Here is a 24,345-nt window from a genome sequence, read left to right on the forward strand (position 1 = left end):
TCTCCATGGTGGCCACAGAAGCCACATTGCACGTCCAAGTGTGTATCAGTCAGCTCGTGCTGCCGCAACCAGCTGCTACGGACGGAGTCCTCCACACTTCGGAGGGTTGGGAACATGCTAAGGACCAGCCCGCAGGATCGGAGCAGACCCGCCCCTGGGTGAGACCTGGAGAGCGAGAGAAGGAAGGAGGTGGGGACCGTCTGTGTCCACACTGCCGAGAAATGAAGGCGAGGCCTGAGCTCTGGCGGTGCATTTGGCGGCCTAGAGGTCACTGGTTGCCTGGACAACGGTCATTTCAAGGGCACCACGGGGAAGACCATCATTGGAGTGGGTGTCAGAGAGAAGGAGAGATGAAGAGATGGAGACAAGGAGCGAGTTCCACACCGGGGAGCAGAGACCATGGTCGACGGGGAAGATGGAGGACCAGGAGCGTTTCTGTGTGTTTTCTTTTAAGATAGACGCTACGGCAGCCCATGAGTGAGGTGTTCCGTCAGAGAGAGAACTGATAGGAGCAGGAGGTGGGACTTGCTGGAGCAATATCTTTGAGCAGGCGACACGGGGAAGGCAACCAGGAGGTAACTGGAGGGCTGGTCCTTGGATAGGAGTGGGGAGAGTCCGTCCGTAGGAACAAGGGAAGGCAGAGTGTCTGGGCACAGATGCAGGCAGGTGTATGCCCGTGGAAGCAACGTAGGAAGGGTCTTGCCGGATTGCTTCCACGCTCTTGGCGGCACAGAAAGTAGGTCATCAGCTGAGAAAGAGAAGAAGGGGGTCTGGAGAGAGACGCGTGAGGTAGCCTTCTAGGGGCGCTGGAGACAGAATGCACCAGGAACCTCTAGAATGGTTGTTAAGGGCTCTAAAGGCCGTTTGAGATCCATGCTCATGAATTTCAAGCGAGGCCCGTCAACATAGTTGTGTGTTTTCTCCAGCCAAGCTGAGCTTTGCGGTGTGTGCGTGCGTGCGGTCAGCCCCTATCTAACCAGGGCTGGGCTTTTTGCCAAGTGCATATAATGAACGAGGTTGGGGGGAGTCAGTGGGTCATGGAGTTTGAAGCGTATGAATGTTTAGAACAATGGATCTTGTCGTTCCAGCTGGGTATGCAGGAATGGATGGACAGGAGTGGGGTGAACAAGGATGGAAACAAGGTATCATCCCGGCTTACAGGCTTGGGACTCGGTCAGGCTGAAGAACTGTTGGAAGGGTAGGTGGTGGGAGCCAGTATCTCCAGGGGTTTCCCATTTCACTGGGGCTCAATGAAAAGTCCTTTCTAAATCGGACGGAAATCGTATCCCTCTGGGCCTCCCATCACTTGATCCTGGCGCTGGGTATCACGTTAAAGCGTGGCATTGGTGAAGGCAGTTCTCACACCTTCCGTGCGCCTACTCTTGTCCCGGCAAAATGTCCCCGGTCCCTTTGACCGTTTCTCAAGCGACATGGTCTGCGCGCTCCTCCTCACCCTGTCATTCTTCCTCGTATGCAGCTCCTTCTGCCGAGAGCTGATGCCCTTCTGGGCTGTGTGGGGAAGAGTCTGCGACACTGCAGAAGCTCGGAACAGCGGGTTAGGCATCCGGGGCGGGGCGCCGTCCCCTTGTTCTGTGGCCACCTTCGTCCCCAGGAGAAAATGGAAACGGAATGATGAAAATCCCCGTCTCCGACCCACAGTGAGTCAGCTTTGTGAGCTGCTGGCAAATAGGGTTTCCATTCTCACTGGGATGCCACCAGGCTAGGGGTTAACTTGGGGAAGGACTGTATCCATATGATGAACTTGCTTCAAGGGCGGGCAGCCCTATTTGCAAATGTTTCAAGTCAGACCTGAGTGTGCTCAGCACCACACGCACCACTGAGTCCAGCGCAGGGGCTCAGGCCGGGACCCCTGGCAGCTCCCGTGGCTTTTCCCGCTCTCTCCACCTCCGTCTGGCACCTCTGTAACCCCAGCAGCCCCGCCTTTCAGACACACGGGGTCTGAGCCCTCCTTGCGGCCTCCCCTGCGGTCAGCGGGCCCAGGCCTCCGTCGGCACCTGCCTGAGCTCTGGCAGTGGCTTTCCGGCCGGTCTCTCTGCGTCCACACTGACCCCTCCTGTCCATGGTCAGCACAGAAGACTGAGTGGCATTGTTAAAACGTAAGTCAGGCCATGCCACTCCCCTCCTCCGATGTCCAGTGGCTGGCCGCCCCTCTCACTCCGGGGTGACCCACGGTGTCCTGGGCTCCCCTGCGGAGACCAGTGGCAGCGGCCACGGAGGGATGCAGGCAGGAGGATGTACTGAGATGTGCTTGTGTGAGAACGACGGCACAGCGAAGGAACAAGTTCTTTGCTGGGCGAGGAGATAGCCAGTGTGCAAGGGACGCCGTCCGTCAGCGGGCAGGTCCGTGCCGATGCAGGCAGGCAGGACTCTAGGGGTGGGGGGCGGAGGCGGGCCTCCCCTCCCCTTCCGAACTGAAGACGTCACCAACACCGACAGCTGCAGGCATTAAGGGTGAAGTGACCTGACATGGGGCAACTGTGTAAGCCACGCTCTTTGCAGCACTCCGTGGAAGGTCTCTCGCCCACCTGCACCAAGGATCGGGCTTCCCTAGGGCCGGGCCCAGGCACCCCTGTCCTTCTGGACTGTCCATGAATCTGCTGAGCATCCAGCTTGAGAGCCACTGAGGAGTGCTAGCATCATTTGTAGGATCATCATGCATGTCATCCTAGTATCAAGCGCCCAGTTCAGCTGCAGCAGGGCAGCAGACCTCCTCTGCCTACAGGTTACAGAATGTATTGCTTTGTCCAACACCCAAGAACGCTCTGAGTCTGACCCCAGTTTTCCTCTTCTACCTCACCTCTCTCCACAGCCCCTTCACAGATTCATCTTACATGACACTCTGCACCCACATGGATTCGTCCTAGGAGGGCGTCAGGGGTAGAGCTGGGACCCACAGACGAAGCTGCAGGGAGACTTTTTCGACTTGTAGTGAGAAATCATTTTTTCACAGGCAAACGACCACCAGGCGTGGGATGGAAGGTCAAAAGGGAGAGACAGAATCGCTGGGGCCCAAAGGCAGAGCCACATGGTGGAAGCAGGCAGGTTGCTGGGACCACAGGGAGAAGGCTGGGGACACCGAGGGGACACAGCTGCCGCAATGGAAGCACAGCCAGAGGGAGGCGGATACCTGCTTCTCCCCCCACAGCCACCCACCCTCCAGCTAACATCAGGCCACACGGTGGCCAGAGCTACCAGGAAGCCGGGAAGCAAGGGAGGCTGGGAAATGTAGTTCCCTTTGAGACCAAGCAGAGCAGGGAAAGGAGGACCACGAGGCACGTGACAGTCACAGTTCCCAGTCACACTCATAGCTTCTGTATCTTTGCTTCTAGAAGTCACAAATGTCACTGGCTTTCGTGTGGTGATTTATTTGATGTCTGTGTCCCTAACTAGGTTGCAAAGCCCAGGAGCATGAGGACAGGGATGACCCCCATATTCTGGGCGGCATACCCAGTATCCAGCACTCACAAAATACTTGCTGAGGGGACACACAAGTGACAGATCCTTCAGTCCTCCCACCACTCCCTCCGACTGCTCTGCCTTCTTCTAAAGGCCACATGTCAGTTCCTTAGAGGACAAAAGGGCAGGGCATGAACTTGACCATGGAGCAGGGCCCTGAGGGAGCAGCATGTCCTCAGTGCGCTGCGACCTTCATGGAATCTGAGCCTGTGACATTCTGGGTCACAATAAGGGAGGTTACTCAACGTTTGAATTTCTGTTGTACATCTCTGCTGATGCCCCCCCCCTTTTTTCCCAACATGAGGTCCATTTAAATCAATTTTTAAAAAGTGAGGTTGTATTGAATGATTAATACATTTATGGGGCTTAGTTATCAAAAGGACCAAATGAATGGGAAGTGGAAACTTCCTTCTTTCCGTCTGTCCTCTCGCCACTCAGATCTCCTCTCTGGAGGCAGCCAGCATTGTCAGCTTTCTGTGGATCTTTCCCTAGGTTTGTGCCTTTCTCCAGATACACACACACACACACACACACACACACACACACACACACACACACGCTTCTTTATCACACAGATTGTTTCATATTCTACACGAAGTTCTGCACCTTGCTCTTTGCACTTAACAAGATGTCTCGGGAATCTTTTCCTATGAGAATATAGAAAGTAATCTCTGATTTAATGGTTACCTCATCTGCCACTTAACGGATGCATCCTGATGTATTTAAACAGTTCCTTGTTAAGGGACACTTGGGTTGTTTCAGCCCTTTGCTGTTACAGAAGATGTTGAATGAGCAGTCTTTGAACCACATCACTGAGCTGCATAAGTCATTCACTTTGGGATTCTCCAAGAAGATGTAGGAAGGGGAAAGAAGTTTGATGGAAAGTTTGGGATAAGTCAGAAATAGTGAAAAGAGCTCTGGCCTGGAGAGATCTAACTCCTGAAAGCAATAACAAAGTCCCCTTTCAAATCCCTAGCTTCTTACAATTTATAAAACAATTTAATATATGTTAAGTCCTTGAGTCTTTAGGGGAAAATAAATATCCTGCGAGAATCTAAGATGTTTCCCCAGCTCCTTGACTCACTGGCTGGATGACCTCAAACAAGTTTCTACTTTGTCTGTGTCCCAGGTAACTTCTCTATAAAATAGGAATAAGACTATTACATACCCGATAGGGTCATTTCAAGCCGTAGATGAGCTACTCGTGTTGAGAGCGTATAATGAGGTCTATCACTGAGCCAGAGTTCCATACATGTGAGCTATTGTGATCATTTTGCAGGTGAGGGATCAAGTACAAAGTCACCTAGCTCATAAAAAGAGGGACGTGGTGCAGGAACAAGGTCCCTGACCTCCACACAAGCCATGCTTCTAAACCACGAGGCCTTAGGGCGTGTTCATAAAACAGGGGTAACAGCCCTACACCGAGTGATTTGTGGTAATGACAATCAGCCCCAGCAGTGGACCCAGAGGGAGCAAGTACCTTGCTTGGAATCACACAGCCAGAGGTGGCCATGGGGCCACCGGGGACCCGGCTCCTGGTTGGGCAGGCCAGTGACAGTCTCGTGGTCCAGCCTCCTCATCGACCGCCTCCTTGTCTTCCAGGAAATACACGCTCCTGGTGAACAACGGGTTCGCAATTTCTGCTGCGCTGCTGATGGCCTGCGCTCTCCAGGCGGGGGCCTTTGAGATGCTCATAGTGGGCCGCTTCATCATGGGCGTGGACGGAGGTGAGACTTCACGGGGCCAGGAGGGGGCAGGGACACAGGCCTGCATTCCTGGGCGCGGCGGTGTGGTTATTTTACAAGAGGACACAGTCGCTGAGAGACCAGCGACAGTGATGTGGTTAAGGGTGAGGGCTATGGGTTCAGACTGCCTGGTTTCTGCCACTTCCCTGGGTTAATTTCATTACCCTGTCTGTCCATCAGTTAGGTTTTGCTGCATTGAAATAAAAAAACAACCCAGAACATAGTGGCTTAAAGCAATAACCGTTTTGCTGAGCTTGCAAGGCAAAGGCAGTTCCGATCCGGGCCAGCTCTGCTGGGCTCTGTGGCGTGTCCGTGGCCGGCTGCAGGCCGGGCAGCAGCCGGATGACTTCGGATGCTCTCACTCACGTGCTTCGTTGTTGGCAGGCGGGGATGGCGTCCGGGGCTCCCGGCCGGGCCAGCTCATGTCTGCTGCCCACGATCTCAGCCTCTGAGGGGGCGGTCCGGGCTCCTTCACAGGAAGTGCCTGGGGTTCCCGAGGGCAGCCGGAGATGGCGAGTCCCAGTGTGCGTGCCCTTGTCAAGTGTGTCAAGTGTCTGCTTGCAATGCATTTGCTAAGGTCCCCGTGGCCAAGGCGAACCCCATGGCCAGGGGCCAGGTCGGTGTCAGGGGAGACGCACTGTGACTTGGGAAGGTGAACAAATTTGTGGTCACACACCAACAAGTCCGTCTCACGGTCATGGTCTCTTTCTGTCGTGTGGCCAAGGGACTTAGTCCTAGGACCTCACCTGTTGGGGTGGATCAGTACAAATGATACCATGCGTGAGGATACTGCAGGTGCTCAGCACCTCCCCCCACGGCAGGATGGCAGTGTGGTCACTGCCAGGATCGTCATTCTTGCTGTCTTCTCGACTGATTAGGGGCAGGCCTGGGATTGGACCAGGATGGGCTGGTTTCAGAGGGCTGCCTACTTAGGAGGAAGGGTGAGGAGACTGGAGATATAACCCTGGAAGCCCCTTCCTGATGGAGGCCCGGGAGGGGGGGTGGGGGCATCTCTCTTTCTGACAGTTTTTAAACATTTTATCCACTGAACCTCTTTCCTGCTGTGGTGGCTGTCCAGCTATTCTGCGGGAGGTGACAGTCATCACCCACCGCTACTTTCTCTCTGAATTTCCTTCATTAAAAATAAGCTGGATTCAGAGGTGCCATTTTTACAAAAGCACATATTCAAGACAAATGCCTTTTACACCCCTTTTTCCTATGAGCTCTTTAAAAAGGAACAGAAACAAAAAGTAAGCCCGAGGAGTGAGGGGGAAAGCAAACTCTTTCTGGCTTCCGGACCATGCCTATCAGAGCTGGGCCAAGACTCCAAGGCTTTGATGTTACTCATCCCCCGCCAACCCCCTCCAGGCAGAACCAGGAGTCCCAGGTGAGGCAGTGGGTCGGGAAGACGGCTGATCATGCGATGAATCTGCTGCCCTGCCTGAAATAAAGCCCAATGAGCAGCCTTGGGGGCGGGGGATGGGGTGCGTTCAGAAGGTTGTGCTGCTCAGACAGAGCTCTTTGGGTGTTTGGAACCAGAGTAGACACACTGGACGCCTTCCTGAGGTGTTCTTTTCTAGAAGGCTTGGAGAAAAAAAAAGCATTATTTTTTCACTGAAGCCAGCATGAGGCAGTATGATGCTGGGGGCATAGGCACGTTGTGAAGTCCCAACGGAGGGGTGCAGAGGGGTTTTGTGTTTGGGGGGGCCTGAGTTGCCCACGCTCCCAGGGGTACGAGCCCGCGTCTGCTGCATTAGAAGGTCCGCAGTGCACAGGCGATGAACATTTCTAAGTAACGCGGGGGACCAAAAAGAAGTCACAGTGGAAATTTTAAAATAGTTTGAATTAAGGGAAAATGAAAATACTCTATAACACATAGCAGAATTTGTAGGATACAGCAAAGGCCATGCTTAGACTACAATTTATAGCCTCCAATGCATGTAGTCTACAACAGGCTGAAAACCAATGATCCAAGCTTCTATCTCAAGAAGTTAGAAAAGGAATCAGCAAATCCAAGTGGATTCTACAAAAGATTAATAATATTGATAAAACCCTTTGAGGCTGTTTATATGAAGAGAGAGAAGAAATTAATAACTAATTTTAGTAAATAAATGGATAGATCCTAAAGCCTTAGATAAGAATATATCATGAGCACATTTATGCAATATATTTGAAAACTTTAGATAAAATGTACAAATGTCTAGAAAGAAAAAAATCTTACCAATACTGACATTAGAGAGAAGAGACTATCTGAATAGTCCTATTCTATTACATTAGTTGGACATGTATTTTAAAACCTTTCAATAAAGGAAATTCAAGGCCTGTGTGGCTTCTCTAAGAGAGAACACCACCAATACCAAACAAACATTCCCTGACATTTTATAAGGTGAGCATGTCCTTGATATAATATCCTAATAAGAACTGTACAGGAAAGGAAATTAGAGGCCACTATCAGTAAGGAATGTGGATATCAAAACCCTGTGCAAAGAATTAGCCAACAGTTCCAACAATAAATATAACATAAAACACAAAAAGATAATACATCAAGACCCAGCTGGGTTATTCCAGCAATGGAAGATTGACTTAACATTTGAAAATCAATCGGGGTAATTCACCATATTTACAGAATAGATTTTTAGAAAAAAATCATATGGTTATTTTGACACATGCAGAAAAGTCACTTGATAATATTCAATATTCATATATGATAAAAAAATTTTTTTTAACCCCACTTCTTGGCCAACTGAGAATATAAGGAAATTTTCTTAAACTAATAAAGGTTATGTACGAAAACCTACAGCAGTCATTGAGCTCAGTCCTCAGGTACCAGCGGGTTTTCCCCAAGGTCAGGAGCAACGCAGGAGGCGCGTGCCCACCATTCTGAGCCAGCGTGGTCCTAGAGGCCCCAGCTAATGCAATAAGGCAAACAGAATTTTAAAAAACTAAAAGATAAAAAATTGTAAAAGAGGAACTAAGATTGTCATCTTTCCCAGATGACATGAATGTATAAAACCTCTAAAAGAATCTATAAATAAATTTCAGAATAAATCTATGAATTTAGCTCTCGGGATCTCTGGATAAAAGGTCCATATCTTGTCCACTAAAAAATTGTGTTCCTACACAGAAAATAAAATTTACAAACTATTCCACTTAAAATATTATAAAAACCTATTAGCGTCAGCCTGAGAGCCAAGTGTTGCTGATTCGATTCCCAGTCAGGGCACATGACTAGGTTGCACGTCAGGTCCCCAGTTGGGGACACGAGTGAGAGGCAACCACATATTGATGTTTCTCTCCCTCTCTCTCTCCTTTCCCTGCTCTCTAAAAATAAATAAATAAACAAATAAATAAATAAATTTTTTTTTTTAAAAACACCTATTAAATACCTAGGAACAGGTCTAATGAGAAATGCATAACACTTTTACACAAAAATATATAAACTATTACAGAGAGAAATTGAAGACAAATAAATGGAGTGGTATTCCACGTCCATAACTGGGAGACTCGGTATCATAAAGATGTTGATCCTGAGATGCAACACACTCCTAGTCAACTCTAAGCAGGTTTTGTAAAACAGATATTGCAGGCTGCTTCGAAGATGCACATGGAAAGAAAAAGTGCTGAGAATTCATGAGATAATCTTCCAGAAGCAGCAAGACGGGAGAACTCACTCTACCAGGTGTCAGCCCTTGCTATCGAGTGACAGTGATTGACAGTGGGGATTAGGGCCAAGGCAGAAAAAGATCAGGGGACTGAAAAGAAGCCGTCTGGGGCTGACCCACACAGACACACCCTTGACCTGCGGCAAAGTGCAGCTGGGGAGCCGAAGGGAAAGTGTCTGTTCAATAGACAACGTCACGTCAGTTGGGTCCCCGGCGGTTGGAGTTTCGGGGGCCCCGGCAGGCTGCGCTGGGTTATAATTGTGGTTGTGGGAACAGGCCGCATTGGCTGGTCTGATGGGGCGCAGACCCCAGGAATCGAGTGGAATGTCAATACGCACCTTTGTTTCCGTGCTTGGAAAATTTTATGTGAAGTTTGTTTAAAAAACAATGTTTCTATGTGTTGTATCTTTCTGGAAGCATGGAGTCCTGTGGTCCTTAGGGAGGACAGTAGTAACAGCAGCAACGTGTGGTAATATACAGTTTCTACCGTTGCAGCCTAGGTTATTAATCCTGCAATGTAGCTGTCTGCGCAAGGCGGGGGCTGGTTTTCAGGAGAGGTGTCCATGGTTCCCTGCCCTGCTTGTCTTTGGGGGACTGTCTGAGGGGTGAAGGCAGCGAGCAGTCCGTGGCCAATGCTGCACTGATCCCTACACTCCTGACATTTTCAATGCATTACTAATGAAATGCAAACACCGCTTCACCCCACACACAAAGCCAACCCCCAGGTGGGTTGTACTCTACATAAGAGAGGTAAAACAATCAGTGCTCTAGAAGATCACATAGTGCACTATCTTCACCATTGTAGGACAGGAAAAGCACCCGTTTAAAGGGAAAGAATTGATTAATTGGACTACATTAAAATTAAAGACTTCTATTTATCAAGGAAAAAAACACCATTAGTCAAAGGCAAATCAGAGAACAAGAACATATTTGCAATGAATGAAATTGACAAGGGGCTCCTATTGTGAACACATTAAGAACTCTTATAAATCAATAAGAAAAAGACAGAAAACCAGTTACAAAAATGGCAAAGGGCTTGACAGCCATCTACACAAAATGTCCAATAGATGAACAAAATTGCATTAGTAATTAAGGAAATGCAAATTAAAACCACAATGGCTAAAATTAAAAAGATTGATAATGTCAAATTTTAGGGACCACGTGGAGCAAAAGATATTTCCTAAATCTCCCCTAAAGGGAAGCTGGTATGAAAGTTGGGGAAATTGACTTTGCCTATGAACACTGAACACACGTATATTATGACTACAATGTATATAAAAACTTACATGCATGTGCAATGAAAGTCTTGTACAAGAATGTTTATGAGTCACTATAAGTGTTGACCCCAAACTGGAAAGCACTGAAATTTTCATCAAAAACAGGATAGATAAATCATGGTATACTCACATATTGGAATACTACGCAGCAATGAAAATGAACAAATTACAGCTACATGCTCCATCATTGATGTATTTTATAAATATAATATCAGTAAAGGAGGTGAGATATGTCCTCTGTCCTCACACGCTAAATCTTTGGTGACAGCAGTCAGTCTGATGGTGACCTTTGGGGAGGAGGGAGGATTCTGAGGAAGTGCAGGGCGGGACGTCTTCTGCGGTGCGGGGATTGTAGGTGGATGGTCAGCTTGGGTGGGCTTTGCACAGGTGAGTGCGTTCTGTGATGATTTGTCACACCGCACACATATGATCTGGGCAACTTAATAATGGATGTCAGACTTGACTTTTCAAAAGTTAAGTCTGTCTTCGGTGAAATGCTTAGCTTTGGACTGGACTCAAAATGTCCTGCACCCCAACAGAAACATGCAAATTTCCAGTTGTCTCTAAAGTATTCTTTCTACACCTCGGATTGGCCCTAGAGCAGAGCCTGCTTTTCATGAGCTGAAAGCTGCTGCAGAAATTGGTCTGGAGGAGGAATCGGGCAATCGGGCCCACTCTGTGTGAGGCAGTGTGCCCCCAATATCTCCTGTACCCTCAGACCGCACGCCCTGAGGAAGGGGAAGGGCGTGAAGGGTTCTGGGTTACAAAGTGCGATAGGTTGGAACGGCCTTGATGTTTCAGATGAAAGTCAGAAGTGCTTGGCCCCCTGCTCAGCTCCCGGCATCTGCCGCCCCCTCAGACTAGCCCCTGGGGCCTGTTCCTGCAGACTACGGTTAACGCTGAGTGCCAGCCTGTGGGGGGGCCCTGAACCCCCAACCGGGGTGACCCTACCCGCCCCCCTGCAGCCTGCATGAAATAAATGGTGGTGGTGGCGTGATAGCGCCTTGGGGGCTCATTCAGTACATGGGCGTCGAGCGCCTGGCCCGGCACTGTGTGCTCACGGAATGTCATTGCGCCCGGAAGTGGGGAAGCAGACGTTATACAAGTGTGTACCAGCAAGGAGCTTCCAGAAAATACGAGGTGCAATGCGGGCCGCAGGGCCGGCTGGGGCGAGAACGCGTGAGGGACAGGGAGCAGGCGGGCCGCAGTGGGGGGGTGAGGCGCTTCCTGGTCACCGAGCCCCGCAAACCCCGCTGCCAGGTGGCCGAATTGGGCTCTCAGAGTCCTGGGGGCCGGCCGGCCAGAGCCCAGGTGTCCACGGGGCGGTTCCTGCTCAGGGAGGCAGGTCTGTCCGTGCCTCTGTCCAGCTTCTGGTGGCGGCCAGCAGCTCCGGGTCCCCTGGCTGGTGGCAGCACCTCCGGTCTCTGCCTCTATCTCGTATGCTCTTCCCCCTCTGCGTCTTCCCACAGCCCCCTGGAGAGGACACCAGTCATTGGATTTGGGGCCCACCCTTCTCCAGTATGGCCCCACCTTCACTTGATTACCCCTGCAAGGACATCCAAACTAGGTCCCATCAGTGGAGGGGCCGGGACAGGAAGGACAGGAGGGAGTCAGTGTATGGGGCTGGGAGGGCAGAGGGTTCTACAGAAACAGGACAGCCACGGCCGATATCCTATGATCAGTAATCCCTAGGCTGGGACCTCTGGGGAGGAGGAATGGCAGGAGCTGGGGTCACAGGTCAAGAGCGGCCACTCGGGTGTGTGGGACGCTTAGTCTGCCTGGGACCCCGGGAGTGCCCAGGACACAGGACTAAAACCAGCATGGTCCCTGGCAGACTGGGATGAGCTGGTCCCCCTGTGGCTTTCACGTAGACCACCTCCTCTCTCACTTCTGGTTCAGTGAGCAGCATCTCGTGTTTCTGCGTCACTTCCCGACGGGCAAGGAAGAGTGGCCGCCATTGACTGAAGCTCACTCCGTACGGGACACATGTGAGCATGTGCGCAGCACACGGAAGCAGGAGGCGTTTTTACAACCCCAGGCGAGGGTTCGCGCCCTCCTCCCTCTTGCACCGCCTTTCCCGCCCCATCATTTCCTTTTTCGTTTGTGTGAGATAATAATAGTTAGCCCTAGGGGGTAGGAGGAGGGATGGGGTAAGGAAATTGATCATTTTGTGTCTGTCAGGTGATCGCATGCAAGGCAGGAGCCTTACGTGTAGTAATGTCGTTCCCCCCACAACAGGGATAGACAGCAATTAGTGCCCTTCTGTCGTAGATGAGGAAGCGGGGGTGAGGAGGCGCTGATGAACGTGACCAGGGTCACCGGTGACAACAGCAGGGCTCTGGCACTTGAATCTTGTCTGTATCTCTACGGCACTGCCCCTGAGCAACCCTGTGCAGAATGGGTCGCGGCCAGCCGCTTTCCCCCCCCAGGTGCTCCCCGTATGTGTATTTTGGTTAAAATTTCAAATATCGTCAGGTTTATGTTGTGACTGCAAAGGTTGTTCCTGTCATTTGGCACCTGAAGTGTGCGGTGAGTGAGATCCTCGGCTTAGAAATCAGGCCGGGCATCCCCTTGACTAACTTTCACGGGAAGGGCCCCCCTGGGTGCTAACAACTGAGGCGCATCCAGTTGGACTTGAACCACGTTGACCGGGGCACAGAGAGGCCGAGGCAGGAAAGACGGCTTGCTGCCTCACACGCAGGTGAGGAGGGACAATAAGGGTCAGTGCTAATAACACTCAGTGATGCGGAGCTTTGTCATGAGCAAGCGGCGAGCGCACCCCATTACCCCCTCGCAGCCGTCCTGTGAAGTCAGGCGCGGCCCTATCCCCACCTTGTGGACAGAGAAAGCCGGGCTGAGAAAGGCCTTGCAGCTTGTGAGTGGCAGGATCCCAACCAGGAGGCAGTGTGACTCCGGAGGGTGTGGCCTGTGCTCTGAGCAAGCCCTGCCCATGCCCGGGACAAAGGCATTTGCAGGCACTTACCGGCCTAGAAAGGGCCTGAAGAACAGCCCTGCCCCGGGCATGGGTGGAAAACAGGTCTTCTTGAAAGTGACAAGGACTCGTGTTGTAGTTATTAATAGTCCCTCTGCGGGTACAGTGTCTTGTATTTTGCGGAAACATTTTTATAGCTTTTACAAAATATCAGTCATAAGCTTCTGAATATATACATTTATATAAAAGGTTATGAGGTCATATGTGGATGACTTAGTCTTTTAAAAAATGCTGTAAAATGAGTTCTGCCAAAACTGTGTCCCAGGATTAATGCAAAGAGGCACTGTTAGCTGGTGGGAAAGTTCAAATTCTAGAATCAGAGACCGGATCTGTTGGGTATGTCTGGATGTCACTTGATTATTTGGAAAGCTACTCAACTTCTTTGTGCCTCAGTTTCCTAATATTTAAAATAAGAATAATAATAGTACATTTACTCATAACCTTCTGAGCCATCACCCTCGCCATCACCCTCACCATCACTGCCATGAGCATCATCACCAACATCATCACCACCATCACCATCATTACCATTTCTGCTACCACCACCACCACTACAACCACCATCACCATCACCACCACCACCACCATCACCACCACCACCACCATCACCACCATCACCATCACCACCACCACCACCACAACCACCATCACCACCACCACCACCACCACCATCACCACCATCACCATCACCACCACCACCACCACAACCACCATCACCACCACCACCACAACCACCATCACCACCACCACCACCACCATCACCACCATCACCATCACCACCACCATCACCACCACCACCACCACCACCACCACCACCATCACCACCATCACCATCACCACCACCACCACCACAACCACCATCACCACCACCACCACCACCATCACCACCACCATCACCACCACCACCACCACCACCACCACCATCATCATCATTACCATCATCATCACCACCACCACCATCATCATCATTACCATCATCATCACCACCACCACCACCACCACCACCATTACCATCACCACCATCACCATCACCATCACCACCACAACCACCATCACCACCACCACCACCACCATCACCACCACCACCACCACCACCACCATCACCACCATCACCACCATCACCATCACTATCACACCAACATCACCATCACTGCCATCACCGCCATCATCACCACCACTATTGGCACCACCAGTCTCACCATCATCAGCTATTTCCTCTCCCACGAAACCCACCTCCCGGCCATACGTACCTCGTGGATTCAATGGCACTTCATGCAGAGTGCTGGGAACGGTGCTGTGGCCAGAGTCTTCCTCAAGGAGACAGCTCCCTCACTGGCCAGAGCGCTCCTCCCTCGGAGAAGACAACTCTCACCACGGTCATGCTTCCTTCACAGGCATCGCCCTCAGCGTGCTCCCCATGTACCTGAGCGAGATCTCGCCCAAGCAGATCCGCGGCTCCCTGGGACAGGTGACTGCCATCTTCATCTGCATTGGGGTGTTCACCGGACAGCTGCTGGGCCTGCCAGAGCTGCTGGGCAACGTAAGTGTGGCTCCCGGCCAGCCATGGCCGCTCTCACCCTCTCGGCTCCCTGCGTCCCTTGCGGGACAAAGGGCAACCAGAGGGGAGCCCTTCCCCCAAAGCTTCTCCCTATGCTTCGGGATTCCAGAGCCTTCAAGCCTTTCACTTATCATTGCAGAAAAGTTCCTGTTGAGTACCTTGGATTGGCTTTGATTTTTTTTTAGGGTATAAAGAGCACACACCAAATTCTAACCTTACAGAATGTTCAAATCCACCCACCCCACAGCCGTAGGAACCTATATCGTTTTTGTGCTGGCATCAGGCCAAATGCATCGTTCCTCAACTTGCTGTTTTCATTTGATGGATTTGGGGCGTCTTTCAAAGATGCCTCACTCTTGAGCCTTTCCTCCCCCCATAAATATGAATGTGCGTGGTCTTCTGTTCTTGGCTTTCCGTCTTGGAAGCAGAAAGGCCTGACTTTGAATCCCAGTCCAACGATTCACTTGCTGGTGGCCTCGCCTAGGTTCGCGTGGGGTGGGGTGGGATCAAGGAAGGCTTCCCAGAAGAAGCGGCCTCGAAATTGAGCCCTGAAGGGTGAGCAGAAGTTAGGTGGGTGACGACGGGGTTTGGAGAGAAGACATGGCAGAGAACGGGAATAGGGGAGGAAAGGCTGTGAGACACGAACAGCCCTGTGAAGCAGTTGCGAGCGGCTTGGGGCTGAGGGAAGATCCTGCCTGAGGAGCCTGAGACGAGGCCCCTTGAAATGTCCTGGAGAACAGAGAGCCCCGGCAGCACCAGCGCAGGACACTGGCGGACCTGCGGTAGAAGGTGGCTTTGGGGGTGGGAGTGGACGGGTGAGAAGGGGGGAAAGGGCTGGGCAGGAGGCTGCTGGGACTGGGGTGCGCTGAGGGGCGTGAGGGAACCCCAGCAGGGCTCTGGGGGTGCAGGGGAGCCCAGGACCCGCCTCCTGAGCCGCCAACAAGGATGAGGGAAGGGGACCCGCTAGGATGCCTCCCCGGGGTGCGGAGGCCTTCCCGTCCCACTTACGCAGGAGGGAGGAGGTGAGGCCCGCGGGGAAGGTCGGCTGTGGAATGTTCTGGAACAGAGCCGAGGGCTGCACTCCCAGCAGGAGGAGGTCCGCACGGAAAATGCACTTGAACACACTTCCAGTAAAACCTCAGGGCTGCCCTGGCCGTGTGGCTCAGCTGGCGGGAGCATCACCCCATACCCTGAAAGGCTGTGGGTTCGATTCCCCTGCAGAGCACGTACCTAGGTTTGGGGTTCAATCCCCAGTCAGGGCGTCTACGAGAGGCAACCAGCCGATGTTTGTCTCTCTGTCTTTCTCTCCCCACCCCTTTCTAAAAGCAATGAAAAAATGTCCTTGGGTGACGATAAAAAATAATAATAACAATAAACATCCTCCAGGGCTTATGTAAAGTGCTTGCTGCGCTCACTCTGTGAGCCACCACGTGGACAGCGGGGGGATGGGGGCCGAGGGAGCTGTACCCAGTGAGCAGATATGGGGGCGGAAACCAGCCCCGGGCCTGTCTGCTTTGGGACCCGTGTCCGGGGTGTGGGTGCGTCTTACTCAGCCCGGAACGGGACGTGCTGGCTGCCCTGGGAGCGCGAGGACACTCAGAGGCCAGCTCCGACGCGTGGTTCTACCCCACGCCAGCGGGTGCGCCGCCGTCCAGCCCCACGTGACGCCGCCTGCCTGGGCAGAGGGTCGGGGCCCGCAGGTGAGGGGCTCGGTCCCGCAGCAGCGCCTCCACTTCGGATGCCAGCGGCCCATCCAGGGGTCTCCGGCGCGTGTGACTGGCTGGCTCTAGATCAGAGGTTCCCACAGCCTCCTTCTTGGGGTTGATGGATTTGCTCATGGCTCTCAGACGTCAGGGTGCCAATTTACTTACGAGGTCGCCAGTTGGTTATAAAAGGATGTAACTCAGGAACGACGAGTGGGAGAGACGCTCAGGGCAGGATGTGGGAAGGGTGCCGAGCCTCCAGGTCCTCCCCAGGTGCCACTGTCCCCGCACCTCCAGGTGTTCACCTACCAGGAAGCTGGCCAAACCCTGGCCTCTTGGGTTCTTACGGAGCCTTTATTATGCAGACAGCTAATTAACTCCGGGCCGGGAGGTCCAGCCCTCTCACCACCGCTGTTTCCTTGACCGCCAGCCCTTCTAGCCTCAGGTACTTTCCGAAAGGCACCTCATTAACTAAACTCAGGTGTGCTTGAAGGGGGGCTGTTATAAATATCACGCCATCTTTATTGTTCCTGCTGCTAAGGAAGTTCCCTCGGTTTTAGGAGTTCTGTGCCAGAAGTAGAAGACCAAGTATATATTTCTTATTATAAATCACAGCATCGCAGTGAAAACCTAGGGAAGGGGGACCCAGGGCCCCTTCGTGCCTGAGCCTGACTAACCCGAGAGCCGGCTCCCGCCTCGTGCAGGGAAGGCTGTATAGGCGGAGGGATCAAGCGTGGTGGCCGCAAGGTGACAGGACAGGTAATGGGACCTGGTTGGCATTGATCCTTCGAAAGTTTTTTGGAACGTTTTGCTAACTGTGTTTAGTGTGGCAAAATATGCCTCGCACACAGCTTACCATTTTCCCCATTTGAGAGTGAAAAATTTCGTAACTTGGAGTATATTTCAGCCGATCCAGGTCACCTCAGAGGCACCTGCTTCTGATCTTTTATTTTCAACCTGTTTGCGATATTGTGGCTACAATTTGTTTTTTTCCTGTTTGCCAAACATGAGAACAACCCCATTTCCCCTCTGCGGTTGCCGCCTGCATCACGGTCTCTATGATCAGTGCACGCGTGTCGGGAATGTCTCCTAACCAAAGCGAGGTCCCGTTCTAAAGAGACTCTCGCCTTTTGTTTTTTAAGCTATTTTAAAATTTTAACTATTTTAAACATTATGTGTGTGACAAAAAAAAATCCACAATATAACAATCACAGCCCCAGCTCCCTGAACATAAAAACATACTTTAAAGTCAATGAATAGTCCTGCTGTCCTCCAGGGATAAAAGGTACATACACGCCTGCTTCCATCGGGGCTTATCTTTTTCTTTTTTGAGATAGTTTCCAATTGCTCGTCACTCATCAAAGTCCTCTTTTGTAAACCAATACCAAGTCATTTCTTCTGTTCGGATTCTGTCTTAGTCCCTTCGGGAAGCTGTGACAGATCCCACAGCCTGGGGAGCTTATAAACAATGGAAATCTCCTCCTCAGAGTCCCAGAGGCTGGAAGGCAGAGATGGGGCTGCAGGCATGGTCAGGTTCCGGTGAGGGCGCTCTTCCTGGCTTACAGACAGCCACCTTCTCACTGGGTACTCTCCTGGGGCAGGAGAGATCATCTCTCTGCTGTCTCTTCTCATAAGGCCACTGATTCTGCTCATGAGGGCCCCACCCTCATGACCTAATCACCTCCCAAAGCCCCACCTCCTAATTTCATAACCTTGAGGGTTAGGATTTGGGCACATAAATTTGGACAGGACAAAAATGTTCAGTCCATACAAGTCCCCAGGACGTTTTTGTACCTCTGTCTCCTCTCTTCATTCACTCATTCGGCACGTTTGCTGATCACTGAGTTGGACGGCGGAGCTGCAGCTCTGAGCTGTGAAGAAGGGATTGGGTGGCCAGCCACGCCCAGGGAGACTGCACTTAGCCAGGGGAGAGACGCCACGAACTTGGATCAGGGTGACAGCAGTGGGCACGGAGACGGTGGATGAGATCGCTTAGTGAGTGATGGGGACATGGTGTCTGAGGGAGGATACCTCCTGGTGTCTGGCAGGTCAGCCAGGTAGAATGGGGTACCAGATACTAGGATAGGGAGCCCTGGTGGGGAAGCACCTTGCAGAAGGTGAAATGACCAGGCCATTGACATGAACTGCCCAAGCCACAGAGCACCTTGAAGGCAGTGCTGATTGGAGGATTCTGGTGTGGGGACTCTCCAGAGCAGCTGTCCTCTCCCTGCAGCAAAGGGCTCATAGCGTGACAGTGCCCAAGGGACAGTGCCCTCGTCCACCTTCTGATCCGAGCCAGCTGCCGGGGTGTGCCACTGGCTCCCGGAGTCTGTCTTTTCCCACCAGATCGGGTGTTTTCAGGTACTCTTGGGACGGAGTAGGAGGGCACACGAGTCACTCAGGAAACGTCTGGCTTTCAAATCCACGCTCCAGGATATCAGGCTCCGGTCCAGGAAAGAACATCCAATGGGAAATATCCGTTCATCTCTCTGGGGACTGGAGACATTCCGGCCAAGTGAGACCCACGGTCATTCCACTGTCAGAACTTCATTCTCTGTACTACCCTTACTTCTCATCTACCTTCAAAGACAGAGACAACTGAGTTTATAAAAACATGAAAGGGAGAAAAACCGTGCTTGTAAAACACTTAAAGAGAGACAAACTGTCCTTCGCTGCAGGCAATGCTTTGGAACTCAGAGGCTGCCGGGAGCAGTGAGAAGGCTTTAGAACAGGCTGCCAGGGGCAGGAGAGGGGCACGTGTCAGAATTAATGCTGGCGTCAGGGCTGGAATCAAAGACCCACTGCCAGTGTTGTGGGGGCTGACGTGTTTGTGACATTTCTATGCTTCCAAAGGATATTTTTAGAAAGATCCTCATTGGCTATTTCTCCTACGATGATGAAGAAAAAAGGAACCTTGGTAAAAATTGCCGGGAGACGGGTGAGAAGACACAGGAGTAGCTGGGGTCATGAATGGATGATTTCACGTGCCTGGAGGGGAAGAAGTTCGTCATTGTTCACATGGGGACACGCTTCATACATGACATATGCCCGTTTTATTCCTTCATAGAAACATTTAGTGCTCAGCTTAGAACATTTAGGAAAAGAAGAAGTAAAACCACTTGACATTCTGCCATTGGGGGGGTGGGCAGCCACTTTTAATACTTTGGTTTATTCTTTCTACGTTTCTACATTCCTGTGATGCAGTAGAAATACCACTGTGCTTAACATGTTTTGCTTTAAAAAATCACTTGGCATCACATCAAAATCATTTCCTCACGTCTCTAAAGATTCTTTGTAAACAGATTTTTGAATAGTGTTAACGTCACGTTCCGTCTCAAAGGGGCATGGTCACTACTGTCCATTAGTGAATGCCTTTGCCCTTTTTGAATTTTCACTAATGTGAATGATAGTAATATCGGTTTTATAAATCTTTTAACTCCTTTCTGTTTACCTACTTATTTGATTTTTATGACTATGATGCATCCATTGAATGCCCATTGCACCCAATAAGAAAGAATTTTGAAATAAGAACATAAAAGTTTCTATATCTCATAATTTCTGGATAAACACTAACAGTTTTAAATTTTTCTTTTGTTTAATATTTTATTGTTATTCTATTACAGTTGTCCCAATTTTCCCCCCTTTTTTGCCCCCCTCCACCCGGCCCACCCCCTCCCACAGTCAATCCCCACCCTGTAGTCCATGTCCATGGGTCCTTCATGTATGTTCTGTGACTAATCGCTTCACTCTTCATTATTTTTATGCATATAACTTATGCACACATGCACACACACACATGCACCATTTGATTCATTCTTTTTATAACTCTGGTGATTATTTTGTGAACAAGTCATTAAGATTATTTGCCCAGATAATTTTAATAATTGCACAGTATTTTCTTTGAGTTACCATAAAACACAATAATTTGCAAACTGAGGGTAAACAACCTTCTACGTAAATTATTACTCAGATCTCTTGTTATTCGTGTAGTTCCACGTCCAAGGAATGGAAGCAATGAGTCTGAGAATATCAGTTCACTGAAGGCTTTTACACGTATTATCAAATTCCTCTCACATTGAGAGGCTGCCTCAATGTACTTTCCCACCAGCAGAGTTCAAGAGCCTAGGTGTCGCAATATCTTGTCGTCAGGACCATGTACGTACCTCTTTGATATTTGATAGGCAAAAAATAGTACAGTATTGCATTACAATATTTTTAATTTTTCTTTGCTTGTTAGCAAGATAAGATTTTCATAAGGATATTCGTTTCCTGTTGGTGCTATAACAAAGTACCACATCAGAGACTAAATTTTATTCTGTCCCATTCCTGGAGGCCAAAAGTTCAAAGCCAGTCTTAGTGGAACAAAATCCAGCAGTCAGAAGGGCAGTGCTACCTCTGGAGGCCCCAGAGGAGGACTTGACCCCAGAGTCTCCTGGCTCTTGGGGGCTTCCTGCATTCCTTGGCTTGTGGCCACATCACTCCGATCTCTGTGGTCACACTGCCTTTTCCTCTTCTTGCCATAATCAAATTTCCCTTTGTTTCACCCCTATAGGAACACCTGTGATGGTATTTAGGGCCCACCCAGATATTCAAGGATAATCTTCCTATCTGGAGGTCCTTAAATGCAAACTCTTTTCTTTTTTTTTCCACATAAATTAATACTCACAGGTGCCAGGGATTAGAATGTGGATATCTTTAAGGAGGCTATTACTGAACTCCCCACAATATATTAGTTTTCAAATATTTCTTCTACACATGACCTATCTATTCATGTACTTGGGGATACTAATAATTCTCTCAGTAATTTTTACAACCTCTTTTGCTATTAAGGATATCAACCTTTTGACATACAGTATTTGTGGCAAATATTTAATGACTTTTATTTTACTTTTAGTTTCCTTTTCATTTTCAATGTGTGGATTATTTAAAAAGATATCGTTATGTAGCAAAGTCATTCCCTGGTTTTTAGCTAAGAAACATCTTCTCCTCTTAGGAATACAGTGAATCTTTACCTGTATTTATTTGTGACTTATTTAAGGTATCGATATTTTATATTTAATTCTTAAAATTGTTGGAGTTATTTTAGAGTGTGGTATAAGGCATTTATCTTTTCCCATCTTTCTTACCACTTTTTCCTAAACTACTCATTGATTCAAGCCCTGGCTGGTTTGACTCAGTGGATTGAGCGTCGGCCTGCGAGCTAAGTGTCGCTGGTTCAATCTTCCAGTCAGGGCACATCAGAGAAGGAAAACTCTGACTCCAAAAAACCTCCGCTGCCTTGCGGCATACCTCTTCAGGGGAAAGGCTAAGGGAGTAAACCCCGACAGAAAATCCGGAGCCGGAGTCCCTAAGGCGGTTTGACGTTGTAGTCAACACCAGCAACTCCTGCGGCGCACCTGAAGCCAAGCTGTATTGACTCTGTCTTTCCCTTGGACCCTTCAGCTGCGAAGAGGGGGGGGGTCTGCTGCATGGGCAACAGCAGACCCTCCATATCACCCTGCCCAGGCTCTGTAGCTTCAGCTCCACTGGAGAGGACACTCCAGCGTCATCGCATGATGTCGATTCAACACGGGAGGAGACAGATACCGTGTCACTCCCGAGTCGGACTGCACAACCATTCTCGGCGGTGCAGATAGACTCTTAAGAAGCTACACCATCGTCTCTCGAGACGGACAGCTGCCGACTCATTGATTCAAACAACCTTTCTTCTATTGACTTTTGAGGTTTCCCTAACGCACATTAAATGCATAATGTACACGAGTTTCTACTTCAAGACCGTCTACTCTGTTCCTTTCACGTCTGTTCTGGTGCCCACTCGGAGTCCTCACTATTCCACTCCATTCTGTGTTGACTACTGTCCCCACCCGTCTTCACTAAGCACTGTGCCAGAAACAGCGACTTGCTTATAACCCTGTGAGAACTTTAAAACCATGTCTTCATTTTCCAACACAAGCAGAAACGTCACGGACATTATTATTGGAAGTGTGTTAAAGTGATTCATTGGTCTGAACCCCCCAGGGGTTGTTTTTCCTGAGTCATTATTCCCGTTGAGGAGCCCGTGACGCCTTCCTCCTCACTCAGGTCTCCTTGTGTAGCGCTCAGTCCTTCTTATTACCGTCGTGTCTCTAACTAAGAAGGTGCAATTCTCTTGTTAATTCCTTAGATACTTCCTAGCGTGTTGCTGCTATTGGAGTTTCTTCTGTTATATTTCCTAACTGGTTGTTAACAAAATACGGAAGACCTACTGCTTGCATATGTTGATCTGGAACTCCCGTTTGCTTTCTAGTTGTTGGCATGTGTTTGTTTGCTTTCCCAGACAACTCAGGTGAACGGTTTCTGACAACACCCGCAGAGAGCGGTTACTTTGGTCTGTTCCTTTCTCATAATCATACGTCCTTTTCTTTATTCTTAACTAACATTAATGCCTTATTGCACCGGCCAGGGCATGTTTAAAATGTTGGTGCCACTGGGATCTTGATGTTTTCCTGGTTTCTTGGGAACACCTACTGTATCTCACGAGTAAGGATTTTAATTCTTATTATTTGAAATGGATATTATTTACCTTGCTAAGGAATTATCTGTCTGATCTTAGTTTTTCTAGACTATCAGCAAGGTGTAAAATAGCTTCTGGTTTTCTTAAGCCAGTGATGCTTGGTGGTAAGCTTACGGTCAATTATCGGACACGTGATACTATTCAGGGTCTTATATTAAACCATCCTTACATTCCTGGCACATATCTTTCTTGGTCATTGTGGAATATTCTTTTCATATGTTTTTAAATTTGATTTATTGGTACCTTACTTAGACCTTCTACACTTACATCCATAGATGAGATGTGTCCAGAGTTTTCATCTTTTACTCATTCTACAACAGATTATATGACATTAATTGGTAATTAAAGTATCAAAAGACCTCACTAGTAAAAGCATTTCAACCTAGTCTTTTCAGGAAGGAATTCTCCAAGGAAATTTCATTAGTTTCTTCTTTAATTATCAATCTGTTTTCTTTGGAGTCAATTTTGTTAATTTCTAATTTTTTGATAAAGTCACTTATTTCCTTGAAATTTTAAAATATGTATTATACAGACATACAACTCCATAAATTTTAATGTCCTTCTTTTCTATTCTTTATATAGTGTCTCAATTTAATTTTATTTTTTGATTTTGCTCTTTTTTTAAAGATTTTATTTACTTATTTTTAGAGAGAAGGGAAGGGAGGGAGAAAGACAGGGAGAGAAACATCACTGTGTGGTTGCCTCTTGTGCGCTCCCAACTGGGGACCTGGCCCATAACCCAGGCCTGTGCCCTGTCTGGGGATCGAACCGGTGACCCTTTGGTTCTCAGGCTGGTGCTCAGTCCACTGAGTCACCCCAGCCAGGGCTGCTCTTTCTTTTTTAAAATAAAATTTCCAAATGATTGCCTCTAATCTTGTTATTTGAAAGACTGAACTCTGGTATCCGTTTTATTGCTTTCTAGTTTTATCAGTTTCTGCTTTGTCATTATTATTCACACATTTTTTTCTTTGAACATAGGTTTGCCAACATTCCTGAAATTTTAATATGCCACTTTCTCAATGTTATTGTTTTCTAATTAATTGTTCATTAATATTCCATGTTAGTTAAGAATGTTTTTGATTTCCAAGTTAAGCCAGAAAAGCTGGGGTCCGTGCGGCCTGTCACCACCAGACCCAATGAGCAGAGACAGGGACTGAATCTCTGGGCGCTTTGTTCAGACGGCTGGTGGTCTGAGAAGTTGGCAGGTTATGTACCCTAATAGACCCTCCGGTATTTCCTTTCAAGCCCGCCTTTTTATACAGAGGAGTACGTGTAGGTAAGAGAGTTGGAATTCAGGAAAGAGGTTAATCAGACTAAAGCTGCAGTCAGCAATCTCCCCATCCTCCTTTCCTCCGTAGGCCAGTGGTTTTCTACCTGT

The 24,345-nt window shown here is 49.3% G+C and overlaps 1 protein-coding gene across 2 annotated transcripts in view; it reads left to right on the forward strand.

The window, feature by feature from the left end:
• SLC2A9 (solute carrier family 2 member 9) overlaps nt 1–24,345 on the forward strand; it is an 85,934-nt gene that overhangs the window by 21,477 nt on the left and 40,112 nt on the right. For both annotated transcript variants that reach the window (XM_090267077.1, XM_090267076.1), the window contains 2 exons: nt 5,080–5,204; nt 14,548–14,693. In XM_090267077.1, the coding sequence (XP_090123203.1) occupies nt 5,080–5,204; nt 14,548–14,693 (271 nt within the window). The remainder of the gene's footprint in view (nt 1–5,079; nt 5,205–14,547; nt 14,694–24,345) is intronic.

Source organism: Furipterus horrens, unplaced genomic scaffold (assembly GCF_987537825.1).
Source record: "Furipterus horrens unplaced genomic scaffold, mFurHor1.1.pri manual_scaffold_2, whole genome shotgun sequence".
Lineage (NCBI taxonomy): Eukaryota > Metazoa > Chordata > Mammalia > Chiroptera > Furipteridae > Furipterus > Furipterus horrens.